The following is a 27,326-nucleotide window of genomic DNA, read 5'->3' as shown; positions in this document are numbered from 1 at the left end:
GAGTTGCTCTTCCATGTTTGTGTTTAACTGTTTACTTCAGGCTAAATTTGCCTAAAACACCTGAATATGAAACATTTTGCACCACGTTTTAAAGTGTCGGGTGATTTATGCAATGGGCCTTCAATTGGTGTTAAGTTTCTAAATATCTGTAAATATTTTTGCTTTATGTTTTTTGAAAAAAAAAGAAAAGAATTACATGTCATAACTCGCATTTTCTTGTCTTGTCTGTCTTGTCTCTGTCTGTCCTTGTGTGTCCTTGATATTGTTTTGTTGTTTTTTAAACATTTTTCAAATCAATCATTTTATTTCTGCTTTTCATTTATGTGCTTTTCATTTTAAATTTCTCTTATGACTTTATAAACTGCATATTTATATTTCCAATCTGTGTAAACCTCATAAACCCCCTTAATCTGGAACTTTTGTCATTTTATGCCCATACATTTCATCTCTGATTTCTGTTACTTTTCTTTGGCACATGTCCTAACCCGAACCAATCGTCCACATTTTTTGGTCATAAAGCGACTGGCCAAGAGAAATCTCGCAGTCTCAATAACATATCAGGAATGGCTGGGTCATCCCTGCGGCTCGCCCCCATCACTAGTCCACCATTTGAGAACTATGAGACCCCGGGACAACTGCGTCGCTGTCGCTCCCCTATCCCCTCCATTTTGTAGCAGAAAGGATGCTCTTGATTGGATGATAAAGAAGTGGATTAGTTACAGACTGATCACGCTGAAACTTCCCTTTGCATTATATTATATTGTGCAAACAAATAGCAATAATGTGAAATGAACTTGAATGTAGAGTGACCTGTAGTCGTGATTTCAAGTTTGTGATGCATGCATCAGGTATGCAAATGGGGTAAAAGTACAAAATGTAGCTTTAAAGACAGTTATTCTAAATTATTAAATGAAATATTAAAATATTTGGATTGTTTAGTGAATAAAAAAAATTGATATTGATATTTTAAAAAGTTACATTTATAGCTAGACATTCATTTTGTGTTGTGGACCAAATAAAACTAAGCTAGCATCTCCAGCCAGAGAAATGAACATGAAACAAAAATAAGTTAATTTAGCCAAAGAAAAAAATCTTCATTTGTAGATTACATTGATGGTAAACTTGTTTCCTGCATTTGTTGTTTGTGACTTATGATGTATGAGGATAGTAGGAATAACAATGATTAGTTCTTTGCTTCTGTAAAACACAATATTAGCATCCTGTCATCATAGGATACTTACAGTATGTAGAAAGTTTAAGCATCATGTTAAAGCAATGTCTAGAGCTAAAAAAAGATATACTGCGATGTAAATTAAGAGTATTAATAGGCCTAATCTTAATACACTGAGGATAGAATCCCATATATGCAAATACTGAATAACCTTGGAGTTAGCAGGTAAAGGTCCATTCTGTCATTTTAAGGACGGGTAGGGGAGGAACATGTGTAACTATATAAAATGAAGATCTGCGCAAAATGAGTTTTGAATGCAGAAAACATAACTTTAGCAGGTTTTTTACCTTTTCAATTCTTTCCGATTATAGAAAATCAAGATAATCTTTGTTTTTTCAGACAGAAATATCTAGCATGCATTTCAGACCTGCTCGCTAGCCCTCATCTAATTATGTATTGCAGTTACAGGGAAGTACCACATTAGCATGGTATTTATGTCATCTAAATTATTTTATTCAAAACAGAAAAGCAACAATTATTCCTGCTGTTGCTAATATAGCAGTCTTGTTTCAGGCAGCTGACCAGAAGTGCACAGCAACAGGTTAAAAAGAATGGGTAGTTTGTGTTAATCTGTGCTTCAAGCATTCAGAAAAAACTTTGGGTACTCGGGCCCTTCCTCTGTCATCTCAATTAAAGCACTTTAAAAAGTAGTACGGGTAATATGGAAAACATTATCGCTTTGAAACTTTTTCTTGATACTTTATGTTATGCTAGCAATCATTCAACACACTCACACATACGTGACCTATGCTGAGCTTTTACTGCACATGAGCAACTCATTTGTGCTGATCCTCATTTTAGGCAGTTACTAGGTCAGGGGTCTGCAACCTCTGCAAGAGCCATTTTTGCTCTCAGTCCAGCTAAATAAAACGTGTTTAGAGCTGCTAATGTTACATGATCTTTTGAATAAAGACAAGCTTTACTTTTTGATAAATATCTACTACTGGAAATTTGTTGTCACTTTTAAAGAACCCACATTTATTCTATGTTTAGGTTTTAAAATAAAGAGAAACAAAACTGTTGTGAAAAGAGAACTGATTATTTCCCAATCTAATGACAAGAAAAATAGATTTAAAAATATTCTGGTATCTTTGTCATTGTGTTTTGAAAAATCAATGCAGTTGTTCGATGAAAAAAATTGACAAACTGCTTAAACCTCATTTGTTATTATATCTATATTTAAAAACATTTGTTGGTTTTTCTTCTTCTTTAGCCAGAGTTGTTGTAGAAGGTTCAAAGAGCCGTTTGCGGCTCCGCAGTTGCAGGTTGCAGATCCCTGGACTAGGTGCTAATACACTGACGTGTCGGGTACACATTTTGGAACTGAGTTAGCATGATGCTAACACTGTGCTAACACACAAGCACAGAGTTAGCATTGTTGTTCAAAAACAAAGATTTTTGGGAATAATTTGTAAATTTTTCTCATGCTGGAGATAAAAGTTGATAGAAAAGTTTAAAATTATATCATTTAAAAATCAGCTGTTTCTGTATTCTGATGACATTATACTTGGTCTTGGCAACAAATACCACCTGAGCATGAAACTGTGGTTGAAAAGTGAAAGGTTAGAAGACATCCACATTAGGATGTCTAAATGTGGTTGAAAGCTGGCTGGGGCTGATCAAATGGGCTGACCTAGCCTGACTTTCAATGTTCCTTGTTTAGACTTGATTTGAATGAGACCTATGAGCTAAAAAATACCAATTTTCAAAATATTTTTCCGGGCTAAATAGAGTCAAGGACTGACAACCTTTAAAAGGCACAAAAAAAGATCTTAATGGATGTCCATTGTGTGGAAGGTAGTCATGATTAGCGTGGAATAATCACTGGCCACCAGAACTTAAAGAGACAGTATTGTTAAGTGAGTCTATTGACAAAATAACAACTAAAAATTACAACACATAATAAGTTTTGCACTACATTATTTATTTGATGACAGGAAATGGCTGAATGGACGATTGGAAAAAATCCTTATCAAGACAGTAATATAAATGAAATATTTAATATTAGCTTGTTTATTTTTTTAAGAAATCTAAGTGCAGTGGATTTTAAAAGCTCCTCAAAAAGTAATTTTAAAAGGTCATATTTAAATGACTGTGTTTAACTATAAAGCTAAAACAAAAACAAGCACTTTACTAACAATCAGTGTTAATTACTAAATGTTAAAACTTGCATGTAGGCGTAAGGTATGGATTATATAAAACAGACTGGACTCAAGCCCACATCATTGAACACACTTTGATTATTGTTTGTATCACCTCATGACTGTTAGTTTTCCTAATCAGGTTTTATTTGTTTTAAATGTTTCTCTAAAATGAATAATATATATATTTTTTTCTAATTTGACTGAAAATAAACAATCTGTATCTCTAAACAATGTTTTTAACTATTACAGCTGAGATAAACATCTTTAGGTGTATCTTTTTCATGTATATACATTCTGTGTTGAGCAACAGATGAGCAAAAAAAGTCTAAAAAATGTCACATTCACATATGCAATAAATGTGCAATATTTCTTTAATGCTGGAAAACATGCTGTGCATAAACATGTAAATATGCAGATATATTTTTACCCTGAAAAGGTGCACATACTTAAAAGGCAGACCACTTGTTAGCATGATTCAGCTTTTCTGGTTGTAAGTGTAGAAAAGTGTTCAGACCAGAGCCATTTTTCATTTTCACTTAAAGCCAGTGTAGTCCATGTTGATGTGGTAGAAGTTTTAAATGGTTTTAGGTTGGAAAACAAGTCATATCTTTCTTTTTTTTTTATTTTGCTGCTTTTCATTGTAACGAACCACATTGCTGTACCACTGGATATAAAACGTTCAAAGAAAATATAAAATAAAAACAAAACTGATTTAGGATCACATTTTCCACGTGTAAAAGATGATCATTTGTATGTTTGTTTAGGTGTTTATAGTATAACTATTACAATCTGTGGTCCTGGTACCATTTGTTTTTTAAATCCATGTGCTTCCAAAGTTTTAACTTGAAGAACTGCAGTTGAAATTTGTAAATGAAACATCTGTCAGCACTTGAATGTTTGCTTTAATTGACTGGAATTGAAACTTTCTGCTGTGGGACAGATGTAAAACATTTTTCAGACATATATTTAGGGTTTTGCTTTATGTCCCCAATTTCATGTAAAAAAAAAGATAATTTGTCATTTAGCATGCTGAGCAGTTTTGTAGCTTTTTGCTGTATAATGTGAAACCGAACTTGGGTAATGGTTTTTAAATGAAGAGAACCATTTTATGAGCACCTAATGAGGAAAATGCATGGTGATATTCTGTACAGTCATTGGGCTTTCTTCAGAAAATCATGGTCCATATGAACAAACATGGAATAATACTTTCATTCTTTATCTGTTGGTTTTCTTTGCTTAGTACCTCATTAAACCTTTTAAGCGCACTTACATGTTGTACAATCATAAAGCGACTCCATCAGAGGATATTACCCTCTGTGGATGCTTTGGATTATACTTGTAAATCACTTGTGCATGTTATCATTTACAGTAAAGGAAGAGTGCAAATATTTTATGCAACTGACAGAAAATGGATAAGAAGAATCAAATAATTTCTCACACAGCTTTATTTTGAAATTTGTTTTGCTGTACTTATATTTATATTTGTGTTTTACCAAAACCGATTAGGTTAATTAGACTGTCACGACTGAGAATCATCTTTTGTTCTGACAAGTTAAATTGAATAGTTTTCACCTAACATTGTAGGAAACAAACCAGGCCTTGTTGTGCCTCCATGAGGTCCCTGTAGACCCTGATGTCAATGTAGAATGCAAAATATGGCTAGATTTAACTAGCTAAAACTCTGAAGCATTGCTTAATAGTTCAGTGCTCATTATAAAAAATGTACATGTGAATGCATTAAAGTTATTTGATGTCATTCGTATTGATTCTTTATGTTTACATCAAGATTTTCACCAAGATTAATAAACATAAATCTACCAAATGTTATTGATAAAAAGGTTTCTGGCAACAAATACAGGCTAAAAGCCCACAGTCCTAATGTGTGCAGACAGAATCGGATCATATAAGGATTAAATGCAAAGTATATTATTGAATACAGCTACTTGCTAAAACTATTTATACCCCTTTTGCATTTTGTCATGTTGCAATCCCTGAATTCAGTATTTTATTTAATTGTTTTGTGATAAACCAACAAAAAAACATGCATAATCGTAAAATGGAATGAAAAATATGCATGGTTTTATAGTTTTTATTTACAAATTGAAATCTAGAAATTGTGGCATGTATATTTTTTTTTACCCCTAAATAAAAATCCAGGTCAATCAGTATCTTTGAGATGTCACTTGACAAGTAAACAGGATCAATCTCTGTGTAATTTAATCACAGTATAAAAATTGCAGCTGTTCTGTGAAGACCTTAGAAGTTGTTATAGGACATTAGTGAACATACAGGATCACAGCAGACAGGTCAAGGAGAAGGTTTAAAGCAGAGTAGGATCGAAAACAATATCCCAAGCTCTGAACATTGAAGTTTATAACTACAAACCAACCAAAACATAGGTGTCCACCTAAACTGACAGACCAAGCAAGAAGAGCATTAGTCAAAGAAACGAGGCCCATGGTAACTCCAGAGGAGCTGCAGACATCCACAGCTCAGGTGGGAGAATGCGTTTACTGTGTGAACTATTATATGTACAAATGAACAAGTTATGCTCAAAGTGAAAGTGTACAATTTTGGGCTTTATCTATTTTGAAAAGAAGAATGAGCAAAAGTGTCATGTGCAGGTGTAACAAGTGAAAGGTTGTTTTACAAACTATAAAATTAGGGGCCTGAATATGAATAAATGCTGCAATTTATAGATTTTTACTTGTAAAAAGAATAGAAAGTAATGCATCATTGTCTTTGACTTCACAGTACTCCATTTGTATTGGTCTATCACACAAAATCATAAACCTCCATGTATAAAATTCATGGAGGTTTGTGGTTGTGAAATGACAAAGTCTGAAGAAGTATTGCATATAAATACTTTTGCAAGGCACTGTAAAATGTGCACTACATGTAATTAGCCATTGTTAATGTTTCCTGAAACAGCCAGATCTCTTGACAGAAGGTGTATAAACTTCGCTGTTATACAATGTAATATAGGTACACCTTGTTAGCATGCAACAATGTGTTAGTAAAGTGTTAGCACGTGTTAGCATTCTGTTGGAGGCAACATTTTAAATTATCGTTACAGAGCTGTGGGGATAGTATGTAAAACATTCACATATTAAAGTTATAAATTTTCTGAAAATCAAAAATGTGTAAAAATGGAATGATTTAAAATAGCTGATTTTTGGTGATGTGGCTGCTATGACAACGTCTCTACTATGTGCAGACAGAATCTCATTCTAGAAAAAGTAAATTAAATGTATATTACTGAATTTCATACTTCTGAATCTTACTAATATTTCTTGAAACAGACAAATTTAATGACAGAATGTGTTAAAGCTATGGCTGTTAAACAACACAATTCAGCCACATTCCGTTAGCATGCTAAGACTGTGTTGACTCAATTCTGCTGTCTTACCACGATGTTAGCATTCTGTTACAGGTAAAAGCTAAAGTAAAGGTTAAGAACAACACTGTTTCACAATCCAGAATGTCTTTAATACAGGATCTAAAAACTGGAAAGAATATAACATTTGCATAAACTGTATACTTAAGAAACATGTTTTTGTTCTGTTTTAACTTCAGTACTAGCAAAGTAATGACAAAAGACTTCCAAAGTATGCCCATCTTAATTTGTCTAATCATTGCTATTTATTAAAGATGTAGACAAAAGTTCCTTTTACACTTTTTAAAATGTATTTTATTTTTAGTTAACTTTTATTTAACCAGGCAGAAGATTAAGAAAAAAAAACAACAACTGTGTCCTTGCAGTTTTCTGATGAGAAGGGGTTCTCTGAAAACAGACTGTTAAAGAACAACAGGAATGAATTGTGTTTGATTGACTTTTGAACTCTGCAGTGAGATGAATACCTAATTTTTTTGCATTCATCAGTAAGATGAATTCCTTTACTTTACAACTAAGGATTTATTCTATTGTACACACTCAAAGATCCATGTATAAGAAGCTATATAGAAACAAATCTTATCAAATCATTGTGATAAGCCATACTAGATCATAATTTGTTTCCATTGTATTTTGAATATTCTAATTGCAATTTGGATATATATTTAAGACTAATGTACTACAAATTAGAATAAAAAAGACAACTACACATAAAATATTAATGTGTGATGAAAATGTATTTGCCAACAACTTTGCAATAGACTTCCTATTGGTGCCTCACGTTGTCTTCCCTTTCACTGGGTTACTAAACCAAAAAGCAGATATTTTATAATTCAGAATAGATGCTATAAACATAGCAGACATGTCTGGCAAAGTTACATGTAACCTTGGAAATAACACCAATTGTCAACTGCTATTGTTAGCTTATTTTGCTTATGACATATATATGTAACAATATGCCAGCTGGTTTGGCAATTTTTTTATTGGCTTTCTGTGATTTTGAAACAACATAGTCAGCAACAAAAGCTGTTAAATGAGCTTGAAAAACTGAACAGGTTTCCAGTGATACTTAAATTGTGAAAATTAGACAATTTATTGCATATAAATCCAAATATAAAATACAATTCTTTAAATAAAAATAGTCGATTCATAGATAATGTAACTAGAAAGTCTGGAATCCCCTGTTTTATGGAGTGACATTACAATCAGTATTAAAGAATAATAGAAAATGAATTAATATGACATAAATCGTGCAATAAAAAATCTCTATAAAAGTATAATTATATAGCTATATAGAGCATAAACATAGTAAAAAAATAGTCAAAATGGTTTAAAGAAATTAATGTTATTTTCTTGAAAACATGTTTATGTCTTATTAATTATTAGTATATGAGAGACATTTGGAAAAAAAACTTTGCCAACCCTCAACAGTTTAGCTGGATTTTTTGTAAAACTTGCTGTGTTTCATTTGATTGTTACTTTGTTGTTAAACATGTTTACAATTAATTTTACATTAAAATTCTATTTAAAACCATTTACAGTTTGTATATTTAATGCATGAGTTACTATCTTGGGCTTGACTGGCCCAATTGTAATGTAATAATCTGCTGCTTATAGATCACATGATGGTTTTGCACACCAAGTTTATAATTTACCCTGTTTTTTATTTTTATACGGGCCTGGTGGGCACATTATGAACTTTGGTAACACCTCCACCCCACCCCATGATGTCCATGTTGTGGACATCAGCAGAGAAAAAGTGGAACGAAGAGCACACAGAAGAAGTTTAAGCAGCTACAATAATGGATAATGTCTGGTGTTGATGTGTGTTTAATATGCTGGTGAATGTTATACAAGATTCATTTTCCATGATTCCAAGAAGGAAAAACCTTCAGAAATGTTTTATTGGGTCATTTCGCCCCATATCCCTGTTTCATACCTTAGCAGTAACATTTTGCCCCTTTTGTCCCAATGTACTTAAACCATGGAGTATCAGTTTATTTGTCTTTGTCATTAAGGATTTCAATAAACTGTAGAGATCATTTAAAATTTTTAATCTCATTGTACATTTGTATAATGACAATAAAAGCATTATATAAAGGGTCATAAATATGGTCAGAACTCGAATGTGATTTAATTTAACTTTATAATATTATCTGAAATATTTGAATCACACTCAATTTGGTTCGCATCCCTGTTGGGGCCCGTTTACTCGTATAAAACATGACAAATTAGCACCCCTAACATCAACATCAAACCGAACTATCTCTGAGTGGCACTTGCAAATAATATTTATTGGAGTCAGATAACCAAATGTTTTTCAGTAGTTTATGAGTATGAATATAGAAAATCACTTTAAATCATTGGCTTCAAAGTGGTTATGAAACATTTAAACATCAAATTTAATATAATTGTTAAGGCACGAAATGGCGAACGAGTGAAATGACCAAGACCTGTTTAAATGTACTGTTGTACATAAAAATTTTACAAAATGTTTAGTATACATTAAGGAGAAAGTCTTGTGAAAGTTTCTTTGAAAAGTAAAACCAACTCTTTTTCTGATACACATGAACATATTACATCCCTAACACATTTACAGATTAGGGAGCAACAAATCCTATGTAGATCTCTCTAATATTGTTTATTTTAATGTTTTTCCACATTTTGTAATGTTTCCATTTCATGATTTTGCTATTTGAGATTAACCTTTCCAGTAGATGTGTATGTTTGTTTGTGTTGATAAAGACTGTTGTTGAAGCATGTTATTTCAGTTTGTGCACTTCATTCTGACACAGTTAAACTGCAGTTGACAGGTAATGGTAACTCCTGATTATTTCACTCTTGTTCATAATGACAGTAACATTCAGAACCTGAGTAATTTAGTAATTTTTATATTTGCTTTTGAAATCTTCAGCTAAACAAATACGACATGACAAATTGAAAAAGTTAAATTCTGGTGTGTCTGAGCGTGATTATTTTAAATATGGGTTAGATGATGTGAACTTAACATTAATGGCTCCCTGTTTTTCTCTTTGCAGTGTTAAGTTTCTAGTATTCGCCTTCTCTGTTAGGAGGAGTCAGTAACTGGTAAACAAAATTGCGGCTGGAGCAACATATGCGACAGGCTTGTCACGGATGGACAGTTGAAAGGAGATCTTTGAGGTGAAGAGAGAGACCAGAGGGTAATCATGAATTTAAAAAATATATAAATATATATCACATGGTCTGCTCCTCACATTGTTACCAAAGCAGCCTCCTGGATCGCCGACCACACTATTTGACAACAGTTCATTTGACCCCTCACCTAGTCCTTCTTCCTGTACCCGTTTACCTTCAAGCTGACTGAGCATTGCACTGACACACTTTTGGAGAAAACAGGACTCCTGATGAAACATCCCAGATGACATCTCTCTGACAGTGTTTGAGCACCATCCTGCTTATTTACCAAATCAGCACCGCCTTTAGTGCGGAACAACTGAGCAAGTTTTCAGTCAAGCACTCGTCTTTCATCCTGGACTCAAAGAACAATGTAGCATCTCTGCTAACACACTGTAGCATCTGTTGGTTGGGAAATACCTTCACTTAAAACTGATGTATCCACAGTTCAATGAGAGAGAAAATTATGCATTCAAGGGATCTTCTAGATGTCACTCCTGTATTCCTTTCCAGTGAAGAAGAAGGTCATTGAGGGAGCACATGAGAGACAAAGGATTGGTCTTATTCAATGCACCAATATGAGACGAATCACAGGTCTTAAATGGAACCCCCTGACAGTCCCTTGGTAAAGTTTAGCACTTATAGTCTTCCATTAACTTCTATTAGACTGAAGTACTGCCCTGCTCATCAAACAGCACTAACTCTGAAGCTGAACAATCAAAGCACATGTAGCATTATCGTAAACAAGTCATAGAAGTCCATTTTATATTCGCCCTAAACAGTCTACATCCCTAAATAGTGGAAAAAGACTTTTCTTTATCTCTCATGTACTGATATGGGCTTGCACGAAAATCTGTGTTGGGTACCAAAGGTCCTTTAGCATGCACTTGCTGAATGACCCCCTGTAATGTATAGTAGATTAGTGGAGATTTTTAACATAGGATGAGGCTTCTACTCCCTCTCATACTAACCATTGTCTCTTAGTTCTTTAACTGCCAGTAGCTTCCCGTGCCTCACTACACACGTAAGAAACATCCCCATGTTTGGGAGAAACAGACATGAGTAAATACTGACTCAAGGAGTCAAACCCTGTTGGGAAATCGCCCTGCCTAAATTACAGCAAAAATAAAAACAGTTCTACACTGTTTTGAACGGGACCAATCTGATGATTATTTCCCCAACACTGCCAATTAGGCACAAGACTCCTCCAGTGCATACTGCCCTGCCTCTCTCTTGTCCCTCTTGCTGCCAACAAGTGCTTCACTGGCAACACAATGTCACAATGAAGTTCGGGGGGGGGGGGGGTCCTTATAGGCCAAAAGGATATATTCAGAGAAACGGAGTAGAGCAGGCGAGGACGTGTACAAAGAGAACAAATCTATATTTTGATAAACAAATCTACGATGCTCCATGACTTTGGAGAAGGGTTTCTGTTTGGGAAGAGTCCAGAAAGGCAGAAAGGAAACAAAATCGAGGTCTTACAAGCTTGAAACGAAAATGTGCCGGTGGAAAAGATCCAGGAAAAGAAGTATTCCTTCATCCCACAGGTGTTGGGGAAAAAAGAGTTTTTGAAACAAGCAATGACTGACTCGCCCATTCATACATGGAAAAGACAAAGGATGGACAATAAGAATAACGGGAAAAAATGCATTTTTGTAACTTTGTTTACCAGCATGACTACTTTGCATGACTGTCTTTTCTGCAAGCCCTTAGTTGAAGACAAGGGTGCTAGAGATACAAAAAAGTATATATAAAATAAATTTAAAAAATGTTATATGCAATTAATGTTTTAAAAAAGATTATAATTAAAGAGAAGAGCTATATTTTCTTTTGAAAAGTAAAAAAAATGTGAATATTGAAACATGTATGTTTGCAAAGTACACCCTAAACTATGTTTTGTTTGATGAAATTTCTCTGCTACTACTGCCCTACACTCTTCATTTCAGTGTTTATGACCTCTGCCATGATTTTTATTTTGTAATGCATTAAGCAGCATACTTTCTAAACATTCAATCAACCAACTTTGCCCATAGCATATGAGCAAAGTGTGCTATTTGTTTTCAGTCACAAAGTCCATGTTTCCTCCTTGAATTGTTTGCACATCTTCAGTAGCAAAAGCAGCAGCCGCACTGAAACAGCAGCTCTCCTTGTCGCAGGTCTGAAAGCTTGATTAGTTATCATAGTTTGCTTGTTTTCTTTGGCAATAACGAAAGAGTTGTCACGACTGTAGCAGATAAAAATGGAGTCCTTTGAGTTACTTTCAAAGCTTTGGTGTTGAAGGCATTCTTGAGAGCCTTGGATGCCTCGTTTGCAGAGATAGCAGTCTCACCCTCTGCAGAAGAACAGGAACACCCTTCAGATTATAAAAGATGCAATATGGCAAGGAGTTAAGAGATTTTATAGTTGCATGGAACTAACTGCCATTCCAGAGTTAGAGTGTGGGCTTAGGGACTCAGGTGTGCTGATAGTGTGTGTGGATGTAGGTGTTTTGCTATTTTCTTTGTAAGCATAATAAATTCTAGTATATAGAAACATGATAATGTGAACACCTCACAGTGATGTGTAAAAAAATGCATGCATTATGACTTGATAATCTCTCAAGGGGGAACAGAGTCTTGCCATTTCCCCTCGGCCTTCTGTCATTGTTCCTGTCATGATTCCAGTCTGGATAACTTTATAAACACTGTGCCGTGTTCTAGAGCAGCAAAGTCTTCCTCGGAGAGGCAACTGAAAACTACTCACACTCACAGTGTCAGCATGAGTGTGTAGAGGTAGCTCGTCTTCATTATTTTAAAAACGTCAGGTCTTATCATCTGTCATTACCATACGGTTGAGTTCTTGTCATCCTGCTGGCTAGCTCACTGCATCATACAACGCAGTCATGCAAGCACCAATCAAAGAGACCCAGAGCTTCCAAAATGATGTCAGAAAGTGAGGCAGAAAGGGTAAGAAGTAGAGGTGTCCACCTGAGGCTAGACTGGTAATAATGAAAATGGTGAAAAATTGAAGGAAGACGAAGGTGATCTGAGTTTTGAGGGGTCTTCCAGAACCTCTTCTTTGGTTTGGATTTCCAAGTGAGTTTCAGGCCCTGCTGGTCCGGGGTTTAGCTTAAGCAGCTGAATGGTCCTCCGCTCATTTCTCGTACTTTCACCTGGAAGCTGACCACAACGCCGTGTGATGTAGACTACAGAGAGCGTTCAACAGTTCTGTGGAGTCTGCACAGGTTTTACAGGGTCTAGAACTTTCTCTAGTTGCAAAAATGTTTTGGGGGTACGTATCTTTTTAAAACACAGTTTTAAGTTTTCATTTTGAAAGGTTCTCAGAGCTTGGATGTCCACAGAGATTTTTCATAAATGGTGTGCACACCGGCAAAAAAAACTTTGCTTCACCCAAATATTTGTGAAGTTTTTTGGTTTTTTTTGGCCTGGTAGTCCATCTATTTTCATTCCATTGTTCTCCAGTGTTAGGTTCGCTATATCTTTGTTCTCCACATTGTGACTATCTGCCAGTGGCAGGCTGAAAAAGATGTCTTTTTTTCCCCTAATGCATAATACTGCCATTTGATTTAGACTCGGTGATCAGAATGAGTTACAATGTTGATTGTGCTAAGTCTGTTTTATTTTTAAAGGTTTTTTATTTGTTGGAAAATGTAAAAAAAAAAAAAAAGGCACCTCACACCACCAAAAGAACAGAAATGCTTTACTTGATACGTAACGGCTACTTTGTGTTAGTTTGACATGTCCTCTGCAGATATTTGGAAGCTGTCACATTGTCCTTGGAAAACACATCCTCCAAGTGCATCCTGTTGATTTGACTTACATGTTTGTTCTTTTCCAAAATGTTTTCATTTTGTCTCTTTGTTTGAGGACACTGTATGCAATCCACACCATGAATGCCACTGATCGACACTTACTGTATGCTCCCTGAGACGCAGATGTGCTGTCATCAGTTTAGATGTTTTCAGCCACCTATTTAGTGGCTTTATGGCTTTCCATAGAGTGACATAGCAATCACATATATCTAAAAAGATTATTTTACAAATTGATAAGACTAGAGTTGTTTCAGAGCAAATTATATCATACTATATAAAGTTTTTTAATATATTAAATGTTATTTTAATTAGAAAATATGGCAAAAGTCAAACCTTATAGACGTTTAATTTAATGCATCAAACACCCACATAAGCATCCCAAAGATTCATTTTACATGCTATTATTGTGTAAAACAGACTTAGGTACTGGTCCATTGTACTGTGGTCTTAAATGGAGCAGGAATGGGAAGAAGAGGTGGTCACTGGAACGTCAGGTTGTGACTTACGCCGGATTTCATTTTTGAAATGTTGGAACACGAAGAACAACTCATCAAGAACTGTATAAAGTATATTTCAATGGAATGTTCATGATCTATCTTTTTATATTTTGAAGAGAAAAAAATAGACACATATCAATAAAGCGTCATAATTGAACATATTTCTACTATTGAGACTTAAAATGTATGAATGTCAATGGGATCTAATGTGAACCAACCTGCATTGCAGCTTGAATGAATAACTGAACAACAGTCATGAGATGCTTTTTCAGAGACGATGAAATTGCTTAAAAATCAGTGAGATCAACCTAAAATAAAAGAAAAGTAATCACAGTTGTGTGTCGGTTTGTTGAAGTTTAAACAAAATAAGTGATCCCTCATGCACACTGACCGAGTAGGATATGAAATTGTGAAGCGACTGTCACAGTTAACTGTGTTCATGAATCTGACAGCAACAGGGAGACCACTAATCAGTGACTGATATAATCAGACCTGAAATAAGGAGGCAAAAAAAAATCCAAAGTCTTTCAAGACACAAAAGAGTGACACATTAAATGTGACTGAAAGTTTGAGGACATTTCCAAGAGCTTTCTAAGTGGGAGTTTAACATGAAGGTGATCTTTAAATCTTACATAATCGATAACTGGGTCAGGATATTTTGGGGTAAGGAAGTAATCTAATGCACTTTTCTCTTTCATATAAACAGCTAAATCAATTTTCCTCAAAATTTGTTTTCAAGAGTCCAATTATTGACACAAAGACATTCCAGTTCATTGAAGTACCTTCCAAAAGTATTATTATGGCTTGAAGTATCTCACATTGTGTGACGTTAAACCACAAACCTGTGTTCACCCTCCCTGAGAACTGAGCAACTCTTGCTACGACTACAGCTGCAAGTCTTTTGGTGTATATCTCTACTGGCTTTGCACATCTAGAGACAAAATATTCTTCTTTGCAAAATAACTCAAGCTCAATTAGATTTGATGGAGAGCGTCAAAAAACAATTTTTTTCAAGAATTATAACAGATTCTGAGTTAGATTTAGGTCTGGACTTTGATTGGGCCATTCTAACACAGGAACATTCTTGGAGCTAATCCACCCAGTCTCAAGTGTTTTGGAGTTGCTAACAGGTTTTCTTCCAGTATAAAATTAATTCTGACCATGATGTGCATATTTTTATCAATCAAAAACGTTTAATTGTTTCTTCTTTCACAATTAATCAGTATTTTGCGTCTCTCATAGAAAATCACATTAAAATACATTAACGTCTATGGCTGTAGCACGTCGAAACGTTTGCAAGGCACAGTAAATTAGGCGATTGCCCATGTTACAGACTGCTTTTACAGAGACGATTGGTGTGTGTGTAGCCATGTGAGGAGTATCACAGGGTGTAATGATTGCTCTGCAAAGCCACAGAAAAGCTGCAGTGTTGGAGACCAGTACACAGAACAGGAAGTACTTGTTCAATAAAACTTTTATCTGAAGCATATTATGCATCAGATAAAAGTTACTTTTCACCTCCATGTTTGACAACGTTTTGGCCACATTAAGCACAGCCAAACAAACCACATCATGTTTCCTGGAGATAACAATGAAGGCAGCTATGAGGAAACGTCGCCACTATAGCCTCTTGGCTCTATAGCTCCTCTGTTACAAAACATTACCTCCCTCTGGTGGTAAATTATGGTACTATTTGGCAACGTATATGTTAATTTTTATATTTTCCATATTGATTTAGTAATTGAAAATTATCTTGTCTTTTTTAAAAATATTTAAGGAAAACAAAACTAATTTATTGTAAGTTTTTAAGGTTGCAATTTCATAAACCACAAAGACTAATCGGCAGTAAAAATTGCAAATGGTAGTACCGTAATTAGAATACTGCCTGATTATTTATTAAGTTTCTCTCAAGGTAGAGTTAAGGCCAGAATTATTCACACCCTTGGCATATTTAGATTAAATTATTTCCATTCAACTAAGAAGTTTGTTTCTTATATGAAATGAGATAAGCATCTCTCAAAAGATAAAGAAACTCATTAAAAGGTGTTCAAAAACTTTTTGGTAGTGAACATGTACTATTTACCAAAAAAAATCAACCTACCAGAGGTGGGACCAAGTCATTGTGTAGTAAGTCACTAGTAAGTCTCAAGTCTTTCCACCAAAGTCTCGAGTCAAGCCTCGAGTAAAGGCATGAAAGTCTCAAGTCAAGTCCAAAGTCAAGGTATGCAAGTCTTGAGTTGAGTCAAAGTTCTAAACTTTTAAATCTTAAACAAGTCATTTGACCAAATATGTAATTTGATCAGAGTAATAATAATTTTGACATTTTTTAATTATTTTAAAAGGTGTTTTTGTTTTCCAGAACAACCTGCAAGACGAAGTGAACTTCGAAATCATCTGAAAATCAGTGGTGTTTATCACGATCCAAAGGTGTTTGGGTTCTGGTTTATATTTTGATTATTTCCTTGTTATGTTCTTCATGTCTTGCCATATTTAGTCAATTTTTCTGTGTTCATTATTGTTTGCAAGGTGTTTCCATACTAGTTACTTATTTTGTGTTAAGGTGCTTAGTTTATTCTTTGTTTTATGTCTCTATTTGTCTTTTCCCCTTGGTTAAGTGTTTCCTTGTGTCTTAGTCTAGCTCCTCTATGTTAATTAGTGTCCCTCCCTCAGTTTCCATGCTTACCTTCTATCTCATCTGCTCCAAATATTTCCTGGTTGACAAACCTGTATCCCATATCATTTCTCACACTTCCCTCAGTATTTAAGTTCTGCTGGTCAGTGTTCTTCACTGGATCATTCCCAGACCTGTTTCTTCCCTATGCATGATGCAAGTTTTGTTTTAAATTAAATTAAATCCTTCTACTCACCATGCTGCCCCCAAGTTTCAGTCTGCAATTTGGTCCCACAAACAAGCCTCAAAGCGTTTCACTGGTATTACCCTACCATATTTAAATAAAAATGTAAAACCCCTTTAAATCTGATGGCTTTTTAAAATGATTATCAGTGCTTTAAATCAAAAACCTGGCATTATAAAAATATGGTCAGAGCCTCCTATTACTTGAAAGCACCATGTTGTGCTGGGCAATGGTGTCATTTGATAGGGAGGTTGAAGGTTGTCATGCCTCATGGCTGAAGTGGAGGGGACATGACAGGGAGGAGGTGGAGAGGTCCGCGCAGGATCCAATTTCAACACGACAGCGTTCCTAAAACATTTCATGCACTGAGAGACAGGGCATGATCCTGGGTGTTCCTTGAGCAAACAACTGGAGGCAGAGGTTGTGACCAGCCTGATCCGTGAGTCTAGCTGGACACAACGGATCGCTGTGCCGGTTGATAGCAGACAGCCAAGCAAGGATTTTGTTTATTTGACATACATGATGACAGGGGAAAAGACAGACAACCTGATGAGCAGCAGGAGGTGAAGAATGTGATTCCTCATCCTCCCATTAGTGTCTTTCTGCAGCTCTTTTTCCAAAGAGTGAGTAGACTGTCTTCTCACACTAACTCTCAATCAACTTTGTTGTTTTTCTAATCAATTATATGACATAAAACCTGCTGTGTTCACTAACTGTAACAAAATCTGTTGCTTTGCCATTTACTCCTGTCACCAGAAATCCCAACGATGGACTTATCTCTCTGGTTGTAGACAGGGTCCATTTTTAGGTCCAGTGTTTCTAAGACGTCTCAGGAGAGGAGTTGGCTAAGCTCTCTGAGGAGCAGGGATGGAAAGTGGGGGCCCAGAGCCATATGAAGAAGGAGGTACAGGGATCGAGGGGAACACGGAAATAGACAAACATCTGAAGGACCAGCTCAACATTGAGGAAAAGGGAGAGAAAGAGAACAAAGGGAATGAGAACGAGAAGAAGAAAGACCGCCGACGTTCAGGGTCTCTGTGGAGGAGCGGATGGGCTCTAAGTGAAAGACTGGCCATCAATGTTTCAGGAATGCGCTATGAAACCCAACTTCGTACCTTAGCAAAGTTCCCCAACTCCTTGCTCGGGGATCCCAGGCGGAGATCCCGGTACTTTGACCCACTTCGAAATGAGCTCTTCCTGGATCGAAACCGAGCCTGCTTTGATGCTATCCTGTATTTCTACCAATCAGGGGGAAGGCTCCGCAGGCCTGCAAACATACCCCTGGACATCTTCATGGAAGAGCTGATGTTTTACGAGCTCGGAGAGGACATTGTGAACCGCTTCAAGGAGGACGAGGGTTTCCCTAAGGAGGAAGAGAGGCCCCTGCCGTCCAATGAGGTCCAGAGAAAACTGTGGATGTTGTTTGAGCACCCCGAGTCCTCCTCGGGGGCCCGTATCATTGCCATTATCAGTGTGATGGTGATAGTGGTGTCCATTCTCATCTTCTGCCTGGAAACGCTGCCAGACTTCAAAAAAGAGGTTGGGAACATAATGTTCTATACCATGTGTGGGAAAAAGATTAGTGGACAGGCCTCCTTATGGTTTTGGCACATTTTAAGTTTTAGGCAGTCTAAAAATGATCATTTTAATGTATTCCTGATTTAAAAGATTGAATTTATTGGGTTAACCCTAACAAACCCTGTCTCTTTGAGAAACACACTGAAGTGAGTTCTCCTCATGAGAGCTTAACATCATACCTATTTGTAATATCATATTATTTTTTGGCTCCAGGTCAATTCACACCTTTGAACCCCCATTTAGTACCAACACATTGCCATTTAGTCCCTTACTGTTACCATCTTGTACATGTAAACATACAGTTCTCTATTCACATACATATACCAGGTTCTGGTCATTTTACTTCTCAATCTATTTGTTCCATTGCCATTTTGATTGCTTTTTTAGGTACAAAATGATGTGTATGCTGGGGCAAGTTTCATAATTGCTTTGATAAGCAATGATTTAAACTCATTTTTACTTGCAACTAAGTCGTAAATGTGGTTATGTGATTCTAACAAATAACATGTGCCAGTAGCTGGGCCCCTGAGTGCTGTTTTGGTTTGATGAGAAGTCCTAATCTGTCAGATATTTTTAGAGGACAAATTAAAAATAAATAGGAGTGTCATGCAAAGTTAAAGATAAAAAATATTCATTATAATGCATTTAAATTATATGTTAGATTTAAGGATTTTAATAACAATTCATCTTCATAATTCATGAAAATACTGAAATATGATGGAAAATAACCGAATGCAACTTAGTTTAAGCACATGGGTGTAAAATGGTTTGCCGGAGGAACAAAATGCAAGCAGGAAGGATGAAATGGCAATGCATCGGTATGAAATGGGGCCGAAAGGAGCCACTGAAACTATAGCCGATATAATTTTAAAGAATGATCAAGATAACTAAACATAGCAAGGCTTAAATGTCACATATTTCTAAAATCATACATTGTTTTTTACATTTTAACCAGCTGACTCCTATAAAATATGAAAGACTATGACCTGTTCTCAAACCAAACCATTTCTAAGCTACCTCCAGCTGGTTGATATTGTTTATTGGAGGCACGCAAGTACTTTTTCTAAAATCACTGGTTTTCAAAGTGTGTACAAAACCTCGCCCTGGCGGGTACGATACGTCCTGCTACAAATGGCTGTTCTTTGTACCTGAACTAATCGAGTGAAAGACAACCAAAACAGCCAACACTATTATTACTTGTGCTGTTTAACGACACTTAAATTAGAATATTTACTAATAGTTTAGGAAGACCTCAATTTAACCATCCAAATAAACTACCTAACTATGCCAACACTAAACCTAAATATTTAGTATTTCATGTTGAAACAAATATGATCTTATGATTTTATTTAGCTGAATTACATTTAAAGTAGTTTTTGCACCTTGAGTCAAACCCGAGTTTAACTCACATCAAGACACACATTTGCTGATAGGACCCTTCAGTCTATTCTAAAAACTTATCATTTTGTCAATTTTTTAATATTCTCACAATGTTGTCTTAGCCATAGAAACTGTAACAGCCAAATGTTGCTCATTTAACAACCTTCATACCAATCCGCCAGGGTGTAGAGTTTTTCATGGAATATGTTTGACTATCTGGGTGAAAGGCAACATGATATCATGTGAAGCAGGTGTAGGTAAACACTCTTGGAGAGTTCCACAGTGTGTTTGAAGGAAAAATACTTGCACAGGAAGCTTTTAGCGAATATGCCTGGTAGAAGACCAGAGAAAGACTGCAGGTTGCTCAGGGTGTGATTATTTTAGCCGGCTGTTAAATCTGATATGGTTTCAGGAAGGGTACAGCGAGTGTCGCCTGGGAACTAGAATGCAGACAGAGCAAATGGACGGTTAAGTGTGTTAATGAAAGGTCACAAATGACCGTACACATGAGCAGGGGTGAGCCAAAACTGCCGATGGCATCGAACCAATGATTTAAAGGTCTCGCAGGATGAGCAGGATACACTGGGTCATGTTAACACATTCCTCCAGGAGTGGTGTGCTGCGCCAGGCTGCTGTTGCTGCCAGGAAACTACTGTAACTTACTCCTGTCCAAATCAGTACGCCCACTCCACTGCACTGGCAGTGTTACACAGGGAGATGGGAATACCGATAAAGGTGTAGATGGATGAGGCGCAGCGGAGGAAGGCACTAATGTTTCTTCTTGGAGATCTTAAACGGGTTATATTTAGTCTTAAGAGAGCCCCTGCAGCGGATCAACACATACTGTAGATATCCAGCTTTAGTAATAAACACAGTCACTAACCCGCTACTGAAAGTCACCATCAATACTCCCGGATCATTTAAGCTTCTATGAAACTCTCTCTCTCTCTCTATATATATATATATATAACATATTTTTCTATATTGAGGTCATTTATCACCATACTTTTGACTGGATGGTGATTGAGACATGTTTCAAGTGTCATATCATCCTGTGCAGAAATATGATGGTAAATAACTTGACAGATGGGACAACAGGTGATCTCAGAGAGCGCCAAATGTAAAACATATTTAGCATGCAGCCCAAAAGTGAAAACCAGATCTGATCGCCAGGTAGTGTTTATAGACTAAATATCACTTAGCTTATTAGAAAATTGTAGACGAACTGTAGATATGCTTCTTAATAGATGTGTATTTACTCAGTTGTCTATGCAGACCAGACAATGTCTGTACAGTAGGCTAACAATGGAACCTGAAAACCTCTTGCTAGTTAGCCTAGCTTAGCATAAACATGGCTAACAGTGTTTTCACTGATGTCATCAAGTTCAAGAAGTTCCTGATGACGGCCATATTGGAGATACTCAAGGTGATTAGTAAAGCAGTTTGAGGTTAACTACTGATATTTTCAGGAGAAACTGAAAAAACTCAGATAAAAGCACCAGACAGAACAAAAAGTACAGAGACAATCTGAAAAACAGGGAGAAGAAGTGTTGTTACTAAAAAGTACATTTAACTGTGAATGAAAATCCTTATGAAAGGACCTTTGATTGTAATGTGGACTTTCCCTGGCATTATCAATCCAGTTAACTATTTATCTCAAGCCATTACATCTCAGAGGACCTGAAGACATTTAAGGACTTGGAAGCCAAATAAATTATGCATGTTCCTAGAACACACTTTCCTGCATCTTTTTTATGTTTTCCAACTTTAACATATTGGATTTCACTCAAATAATTATTTGCTCTTATCAGAACACATCAATGTCATGTGGAACGGTTGTTGACAAATCTAAACCTGTGTTTCAGTAGGAAAACATAAAAAACAATGAGGTCAGTAGGATTAAGGACCTTGGCCACTGACCTTGGTGCTACTGTACAAATAACAGGTGAAGCCAGCGGGGCAAAGCTGAGATACGCAAGAGATATGCAGGTCAAACAATTAAGTGATATTAATGGACAACATAACTGTTGGGTAATGGCACCTAGCTGACACAAAATCCTCTGAGCACTAATCCCTTCCCCTGGAAGTTGTCTGTTTGCCACAGACATCTCCTCTCTCCCAACAGCTTCTGGCATTTCTATATTTGATCTCTTTTTTTATTTTTTTGTTTTTATGTATGTTTTGTTATTTTTCATTAGTTCATCTTAGTTTGCTCTGTTTACCATCCTTTCAGCTGTACACTGGAAACTGTTTCAAGCTGTTAATGTATCTACTGTCTGTCTCTTCCTCTTTAGGAGTACCACCCCCAGGCTAACAATTCTTCTGAGAACGTGCCTGCCCCCCAAAGTGTTTTCAATGACCCTTTCTTCATGGTGGAAACCATGTGTATATGCTGGTTTTCCTTTGAGCTCATCATGCGCCTTTCTTGCGCTCCCAGCAAGATCCACTTCTTTAAGGATGTCATGAATATCATTGATTTCAGCGCCATCCTACCCTACTTTGTCACCCTGGGAACTGAGCTAGCCAAAGATGATGACTCATCTCCAACCACATCTTTGGCCATCATCAGAGTCATCAGGCTGGTGAGGGTCTTCAGGATCTTCAAGCTATCTAGGCATTCCAAGGGCCTCCAGATCCTTGGTCAGACACTAAAGGCAAGCATGCGTGAGCTCGGCCTACTTATCTTCTTCTTGTTTATCGGGGTCATCATCTTCTCCAGTGCTGTCTACTTTGCAGAAGCTGACCACCATGCAACAGATTTTGTCAGCATACCGCATGGTTTTTGGTGGGCAGTCGTCACAATGACCACAGTAGGATACGGCGACATGTACCCAACAACAGTGTGGGGTAAAATGGTTGGCTCTATGTGTGCAATTGCCGGTGTTCTTACCATCTCGCTGCCTGTGCCCGTCATTGTGTCCAACTTTAGCTACTTCTACCACCGAGAGACCGAATGTGAAGATCAAACTGAGTACACTCATGTTCAGACTTCCCTGTGGGAAGATGAGGAGCCTGAAGGAGAGGAGCCTGAAGAAGGAGAGAGGTATCCGGATCCAGAATTTTATGCCAGTGAAGGAACCTGCAACCCTCTGAACGGGACTTTACTTGGCGGACTATGTGCGGGCCAGACGGCAGAGTACACAGGAGGGAATATGTATCTGAGGGAACCACTAGTTACACAGGTTTAGAGACAATGGGGATTTATAGTGCCCTTAGATAAAGCCACAGGAAACGTGGATAAATAAGCTAATTCATGTAATAAAAGTCAAAGGGCTGGAAGAACTCTGAAGGCATGCTTGTAAATTCTCACCTAATGAGTTATATACCTCCTAAAAACGTTGTACTGGTTCTATGTCCTTGTTTAATTGCAATTTATAGCCACACAATCCAGCTAAATATACCCAACGATAAGCCTTTTTCACAGAACAGCTCAAATTACCAACAGCTTTCTATTCTCAGGGTAATGGTATAAAAATAACTCCAGCTAACATGTAGAAACACTTCCAGTTTGAGATGAAAATGACTTTCAGAAAGTATGTGCCTTGAAACTATGACGTCTTAGGTATTTTTGCTTTAAAGGTTGAAGTGTAAGCGAGATAGATGACTGTTATGTCCCACCAGAACTCAGCCAAACAGTAAAGCTGCCTCTGAAGAAAGGCTGGGATCTGTCCTGATCCGACTTCACATTCTCAAAGCTCTTTTGTGCTTTAAAATATACAAAAATCATGTTTGTCTGTTTTAATTTCATGTTCTGTTTGTATTTGTGGGTTTGTTTTGCTATGTCAAAAATGCCTTTGTTTTATGCTTTATTGCTCAATGTTTTTATTAAAGTTACTATTTTATTTTCTTGAAAGCTAGTGGCATCTGTTGGCAGTGAACATAAAAACACATGATTAAAGGTTTATGCTATTAATTATTTACAAATTACTTGCCAACTGATGTATTTTTTAATTTTATGATATAAAAATTATTTTTCAGGCTGCTGTATCTGACACTGCATATCATGTTGTTGAGAAACATCTTGTTAACTGCCAAATAGAAGTCATCTGATAACGTTCTAGTAATGTTCCTCTCTGCTTCTATTTAACTCAGACTTTCCATTGCATCAAAGCGATGACCAACAGAAGGTATGCAGACTAATGTAAAGCTGCTAGATTAAACCACCTTCATTTTGTAAGTTCAGCAGCTAGTAAAGTCGGAATAGATGAAATTAGATTTTTTGGTGGATAGAGTCCAGATCCCTGCCGTCAACGTTTTTAAGGCCGATTTGACCCACATGCAGAGAACACTCAAACAGAGAAATGTTTAAAGAATTTATTAACAATTTGTGAAATGTACAAGGAGCGAAGTTTCCAGGAAGGCCGTCTGACTGGAAGGGAAAACAACAAGGTGAATTCAGATCGGGATACAGACTTGCTAATTCTGTGGTTAGGCTTACTATTCGGGTGGGGTGATCCGCCAGTGGGAAGATGGTTGGGAGTCTGGGACAGTGAGGTATGATTCCGTTGGGGCTTCTTGATGATCCAGGAGAAACCGTAGGAGGGTGGACAGGGTTTGCTTAACCAGACAGACAGGTATCCAGGGCGGCCCGCTGCATGGAATGAATCCAGAGTCCAGACTGATCAGAGGTTCTCTCCAACAAGGAGCAAGGCTGAGGTGCCTAAGACAAGGTAAACAGACTGTTAGTAAAAAACCTCATAAAACAATCACAAGATACAAGGTATATGGCCAGGGAGTACTACCACGAAGGGCAAAAACACTCAGGCGCAGAAGTGCAGGTGAGCCGCCCTCATATAGTCCTCTAAACTGATGAGTCAATGAAGAACACCTGTCACACCTTCGGTCCTCCAGCTCCGCGGCCCCTAGACGTGGAAAAAGGAAGCAGCAGGCACGAAGACAACCAGACTCTGATGCTACCTCTCCCTCAACGGCCGCCACCCGGCAGCCCCGATGGACCGGCCTGGGAAGCTCAGAAGTCCTGGATGAGAGTGGGGTTCAGAATGAATGAACCAGGAACCCACAAGCGCTCCTCCGGGCCGTAACCTGCCCAGTCGATAAGGTACTGCCATCCCCTGCCTCTCCGACGGGAGGCCACGAGGGAACTCAGCTGGAGGGCAGAGTGCTAGATTGAATGGTTTAATCTGAGAGACATGAAAAACAGGCTGGATACGGAGACTGGCAGGCAAACAGAGGCTGGGTTGATGAGAGACTGAATAGTGTTCGGGCCAATGAACCTGGGAGACAGTTTTTTGGATAGGGACTTGAGTGGAACATCCCGTGTGGACAACCAAACCTGCTTACCCGGGTGGTAGGAAGGAGGGGGGACGCGTCGTCTGTCCGCATAGCATTTGTTCTGGGCTGCGGTCTGATGGAGAGCCTTGGAGGCAGCGGACCAGATGCGCTTACCTCTCTGGATGTGCTGCTGGACTGACGTCACTGCGGTCTTCTTCTCATCGGATGGGAAAAGGGGTGGCTGATACCCCAGCGAGACCTCGAATGGAGAGAAACCAGTAGCAGCGGAAATGTGAGAGTTGTGTGAGTATTCGACCCAAGGGAGGTAGGTGCTCCATTCAGTGGGACTGGATGAGGTCACACAGCGGAGTGCAGCCTCTAGCTCCTGGTTGAGCCTCTCTACCTGACCATTGGTCTGTGGGTGGTGACCAGACGTCAGCGAAACCTTAGCTCCCAGGGCGGTGCAGAACTCCTTCCAGACTCAGGCGGTGAATTGGGGGCTGCGGTCGGATAGGACATCTTGGGGAATACCATGGAGCACATGCTTAACCAGGAGCTTGGCAGTCTGAAGGGCTGAGGGCAACTTCCTGAGAGGAACGAGATGGCATGCTTTAGAAAACCTGTCTATAATAGTCATAATTGTGGTCATACCCTGAGAGGTAGGGAGGCCGGTGACGAAATCCACAGCGATGTGGGACCAAGGTCGGTGAGGAATACTGAGTGGTTGTAGGAGACACGCAGGTGGACAATTAGAAGTCTTATTTTGGGCACAGACTGAACAGGCAGAGACATAGTCCTTAACATCCTTGTGCAGCGTGGGCCACCAGAAGCGTCTGGTAATCGAGGCGATGGTCCGACTGGCTCCTGGATGGACGGCAAACTTTGAAGTGTGAAACCAGGTTATAAGCCGGGAATGTACTGCGGCAGGGACGAACATGCGGTTAGGTGGCCCCATTCCAGGACCCGGGTCTGCGAGGATAGCCTGTCGCACACAGTCCTCAATCTCCCAGGTCACGCCCCCTATGGTGCAGCAGGGTGGCAGTACAGGCGCAGCCAGCTTCTCTGAATCATCTGGATCGAATTGTCGGGACAGGGCATCAGGCTTGGTATTCTTGGTTCCAGGTCTGTAATAGATCAAAAGATTAAAGCAGGGAAAAAGAAAGTGACCAACGTGACTGACGGGGATTTAACAGCTTAGCGGCTTGATGTATGACAGGTTCTTGTGGTCTGTCCAAACTAGCACCGGCTGCTCGGCGCCCTCCAGCCAGTGCCGCCACTCCTCCAAAGCCAGCCTGATGGCCAACAACTCCCTGTCTCCGACATCATAATTCCTCTCTGCCGCCGACAGACGGCAAGAGAAAAAGCCGCAGGGGTGAAGCTTCTCATCACAGCCATGGCGCTGGGACAGTACCGCACCTACTCCAGAGTCTGATGCGTCGACCTCCAAAATGAACTGCTTGGCTGAATCTGGGTGGACGAGCACAGGAGCCCGGGTGAACTTGTTCTTTAAAGTGGAGAAGGCGGCCTCAGCCTCTGGGGTCCAGGTGAAGGGAACCTTTGTGGACATCAGAGGGCTGGCCATGCAGCTGTAGTCCTGAATAAACCTCCTGTAGAAATTGGCAAATCCTAAAAAGCGTTGCAGTTGTTTCCGAGTGGAAGGTGTAGGCCAGTCTTCCACAGCCCTGACCTTGTCTGGATCAGCACGAACCTGTCCACTCTCAAGGATTTAGCCCAAAAAGCTCATGGATGACCGATGAAACTTGCACTTCTCAGTTTTGACATATAGTTGGTTCTTCAACAGGTGTTGCAAGACCAGACATGTTGGCGGTGTTCTGCAAGAGTCTTAGAATAGATCAGGATGTCATCTAAATAAGCAAAAAACAAATTCAGGAAGTCCTGTAAAACGTCATTGACGAGGGCCTGAAAAACGGTAGGAGCATTGCATAGTCCAAAAGGCATGACAAGATACTCAAAATGGCCCAGCGGGGTCTTGAATGCCATCTTCCACTCATCCCCTTGGCAGATCCGAACTAAGTGATAGGCATTCC

The 27,326-nt window shown here is 38.2% G+C and overlaps 2 protein-coding genes across 5 annotated transcripts in view; both read left to right on the top strand.

Moving 5' to 3' along the window:
- The window catches only part of LOC124874933 (potassium voltage-gated channel subfamily C member 1-like), a 77,771-nt gene extending 63,205 nt beyond the window's left edge, over nucleotides 1-14,566 (top strand). For 2 of the 4 annotated variants that reach the window (XM_047376615.1, XM_047376608.1), the window contains exon 6: nucleotides 520-14,566. In XM_047376615.1, the coding sequence (XP_047232571.1) occupies nucleotides 520-674 (155 nt within the window). In that variant the 3' untranslated portion in view covers nucleotides 675-14,566. The remainder of the gene's footprint in view (nucleotides 1-519) is intronic. The other 2 variants (XM_047376614.1, XM_047376609.1) reach the window with 1 other exon arrangement.
- A 672-nt stretch (nucleotides 14,567-15,238) lies between these two features.
- Nucleotides 15,239-24,104, top strand: LOC124874934 (potassium voltage-gated channel subfamily A member 7-like). Its single transcript, XM_047376616.1, has 3 exons — nucleotides 15,239-17,711; nucleotides 17,845-18,627; nucleotides 22,341-24,104. Exons 2-3 carry the CDS (start codon nucleotides 17,956-17,958, stop codon nucleotides 23,232-23,234), a joined length of 1,566 nt encoding a protein of 521 aa, XP_047232572.1. The 5' UTR covers nucleotides 15,239-17,711; nucleotides 17,845-17,955; the 3' UTR covers nucleotides 23,235-24,104.
- The last annotated feature ends 3,222 nt before the right edge of the window (nucleotides 24,105-27,326 follow it).

Source organism: Girardinichthys multiradiatus, chromosome 10 (assembly GCF_021462225.1).
Source record: "Girardinichthys multiradiatus isolate DD_20200921_A chromosome 10, DD_fGirMul_XY1, whole genome shotgun sequence".
Classification (NCBI taxonomy): Eukaryota; Metazoa; Chordata; class Actinopteri; order Cyprinodontiformes; family Goodeidae; genus Girardinichthys; species Girardinichthys multiradiatus.
The sequence above is the reverse complement of the archived record's forward strand: the minus strand, read 5'-3'. Positions and strand labels throughout refer to the sequence as shown.

What these genes read in the sequence shown, in the direction of transcription:
- LOC124874934 (XM_047376616.1), top strand. Translation starts at nt 17,956, where the DNA reads ATGGAAAGTGGGGGCCCAGAGCCATATGAAGAAGGAGGTACAGGGATC. An exon ending in TGCCAGACTTCAAAAAAGAG is followed by an intron (nt 18,628 to 22,340) that starts GTTGGGAACATA and finishes CTTCCTCTTTAG; the next exon opens with GAGTACCACCCCCAGGCTAA.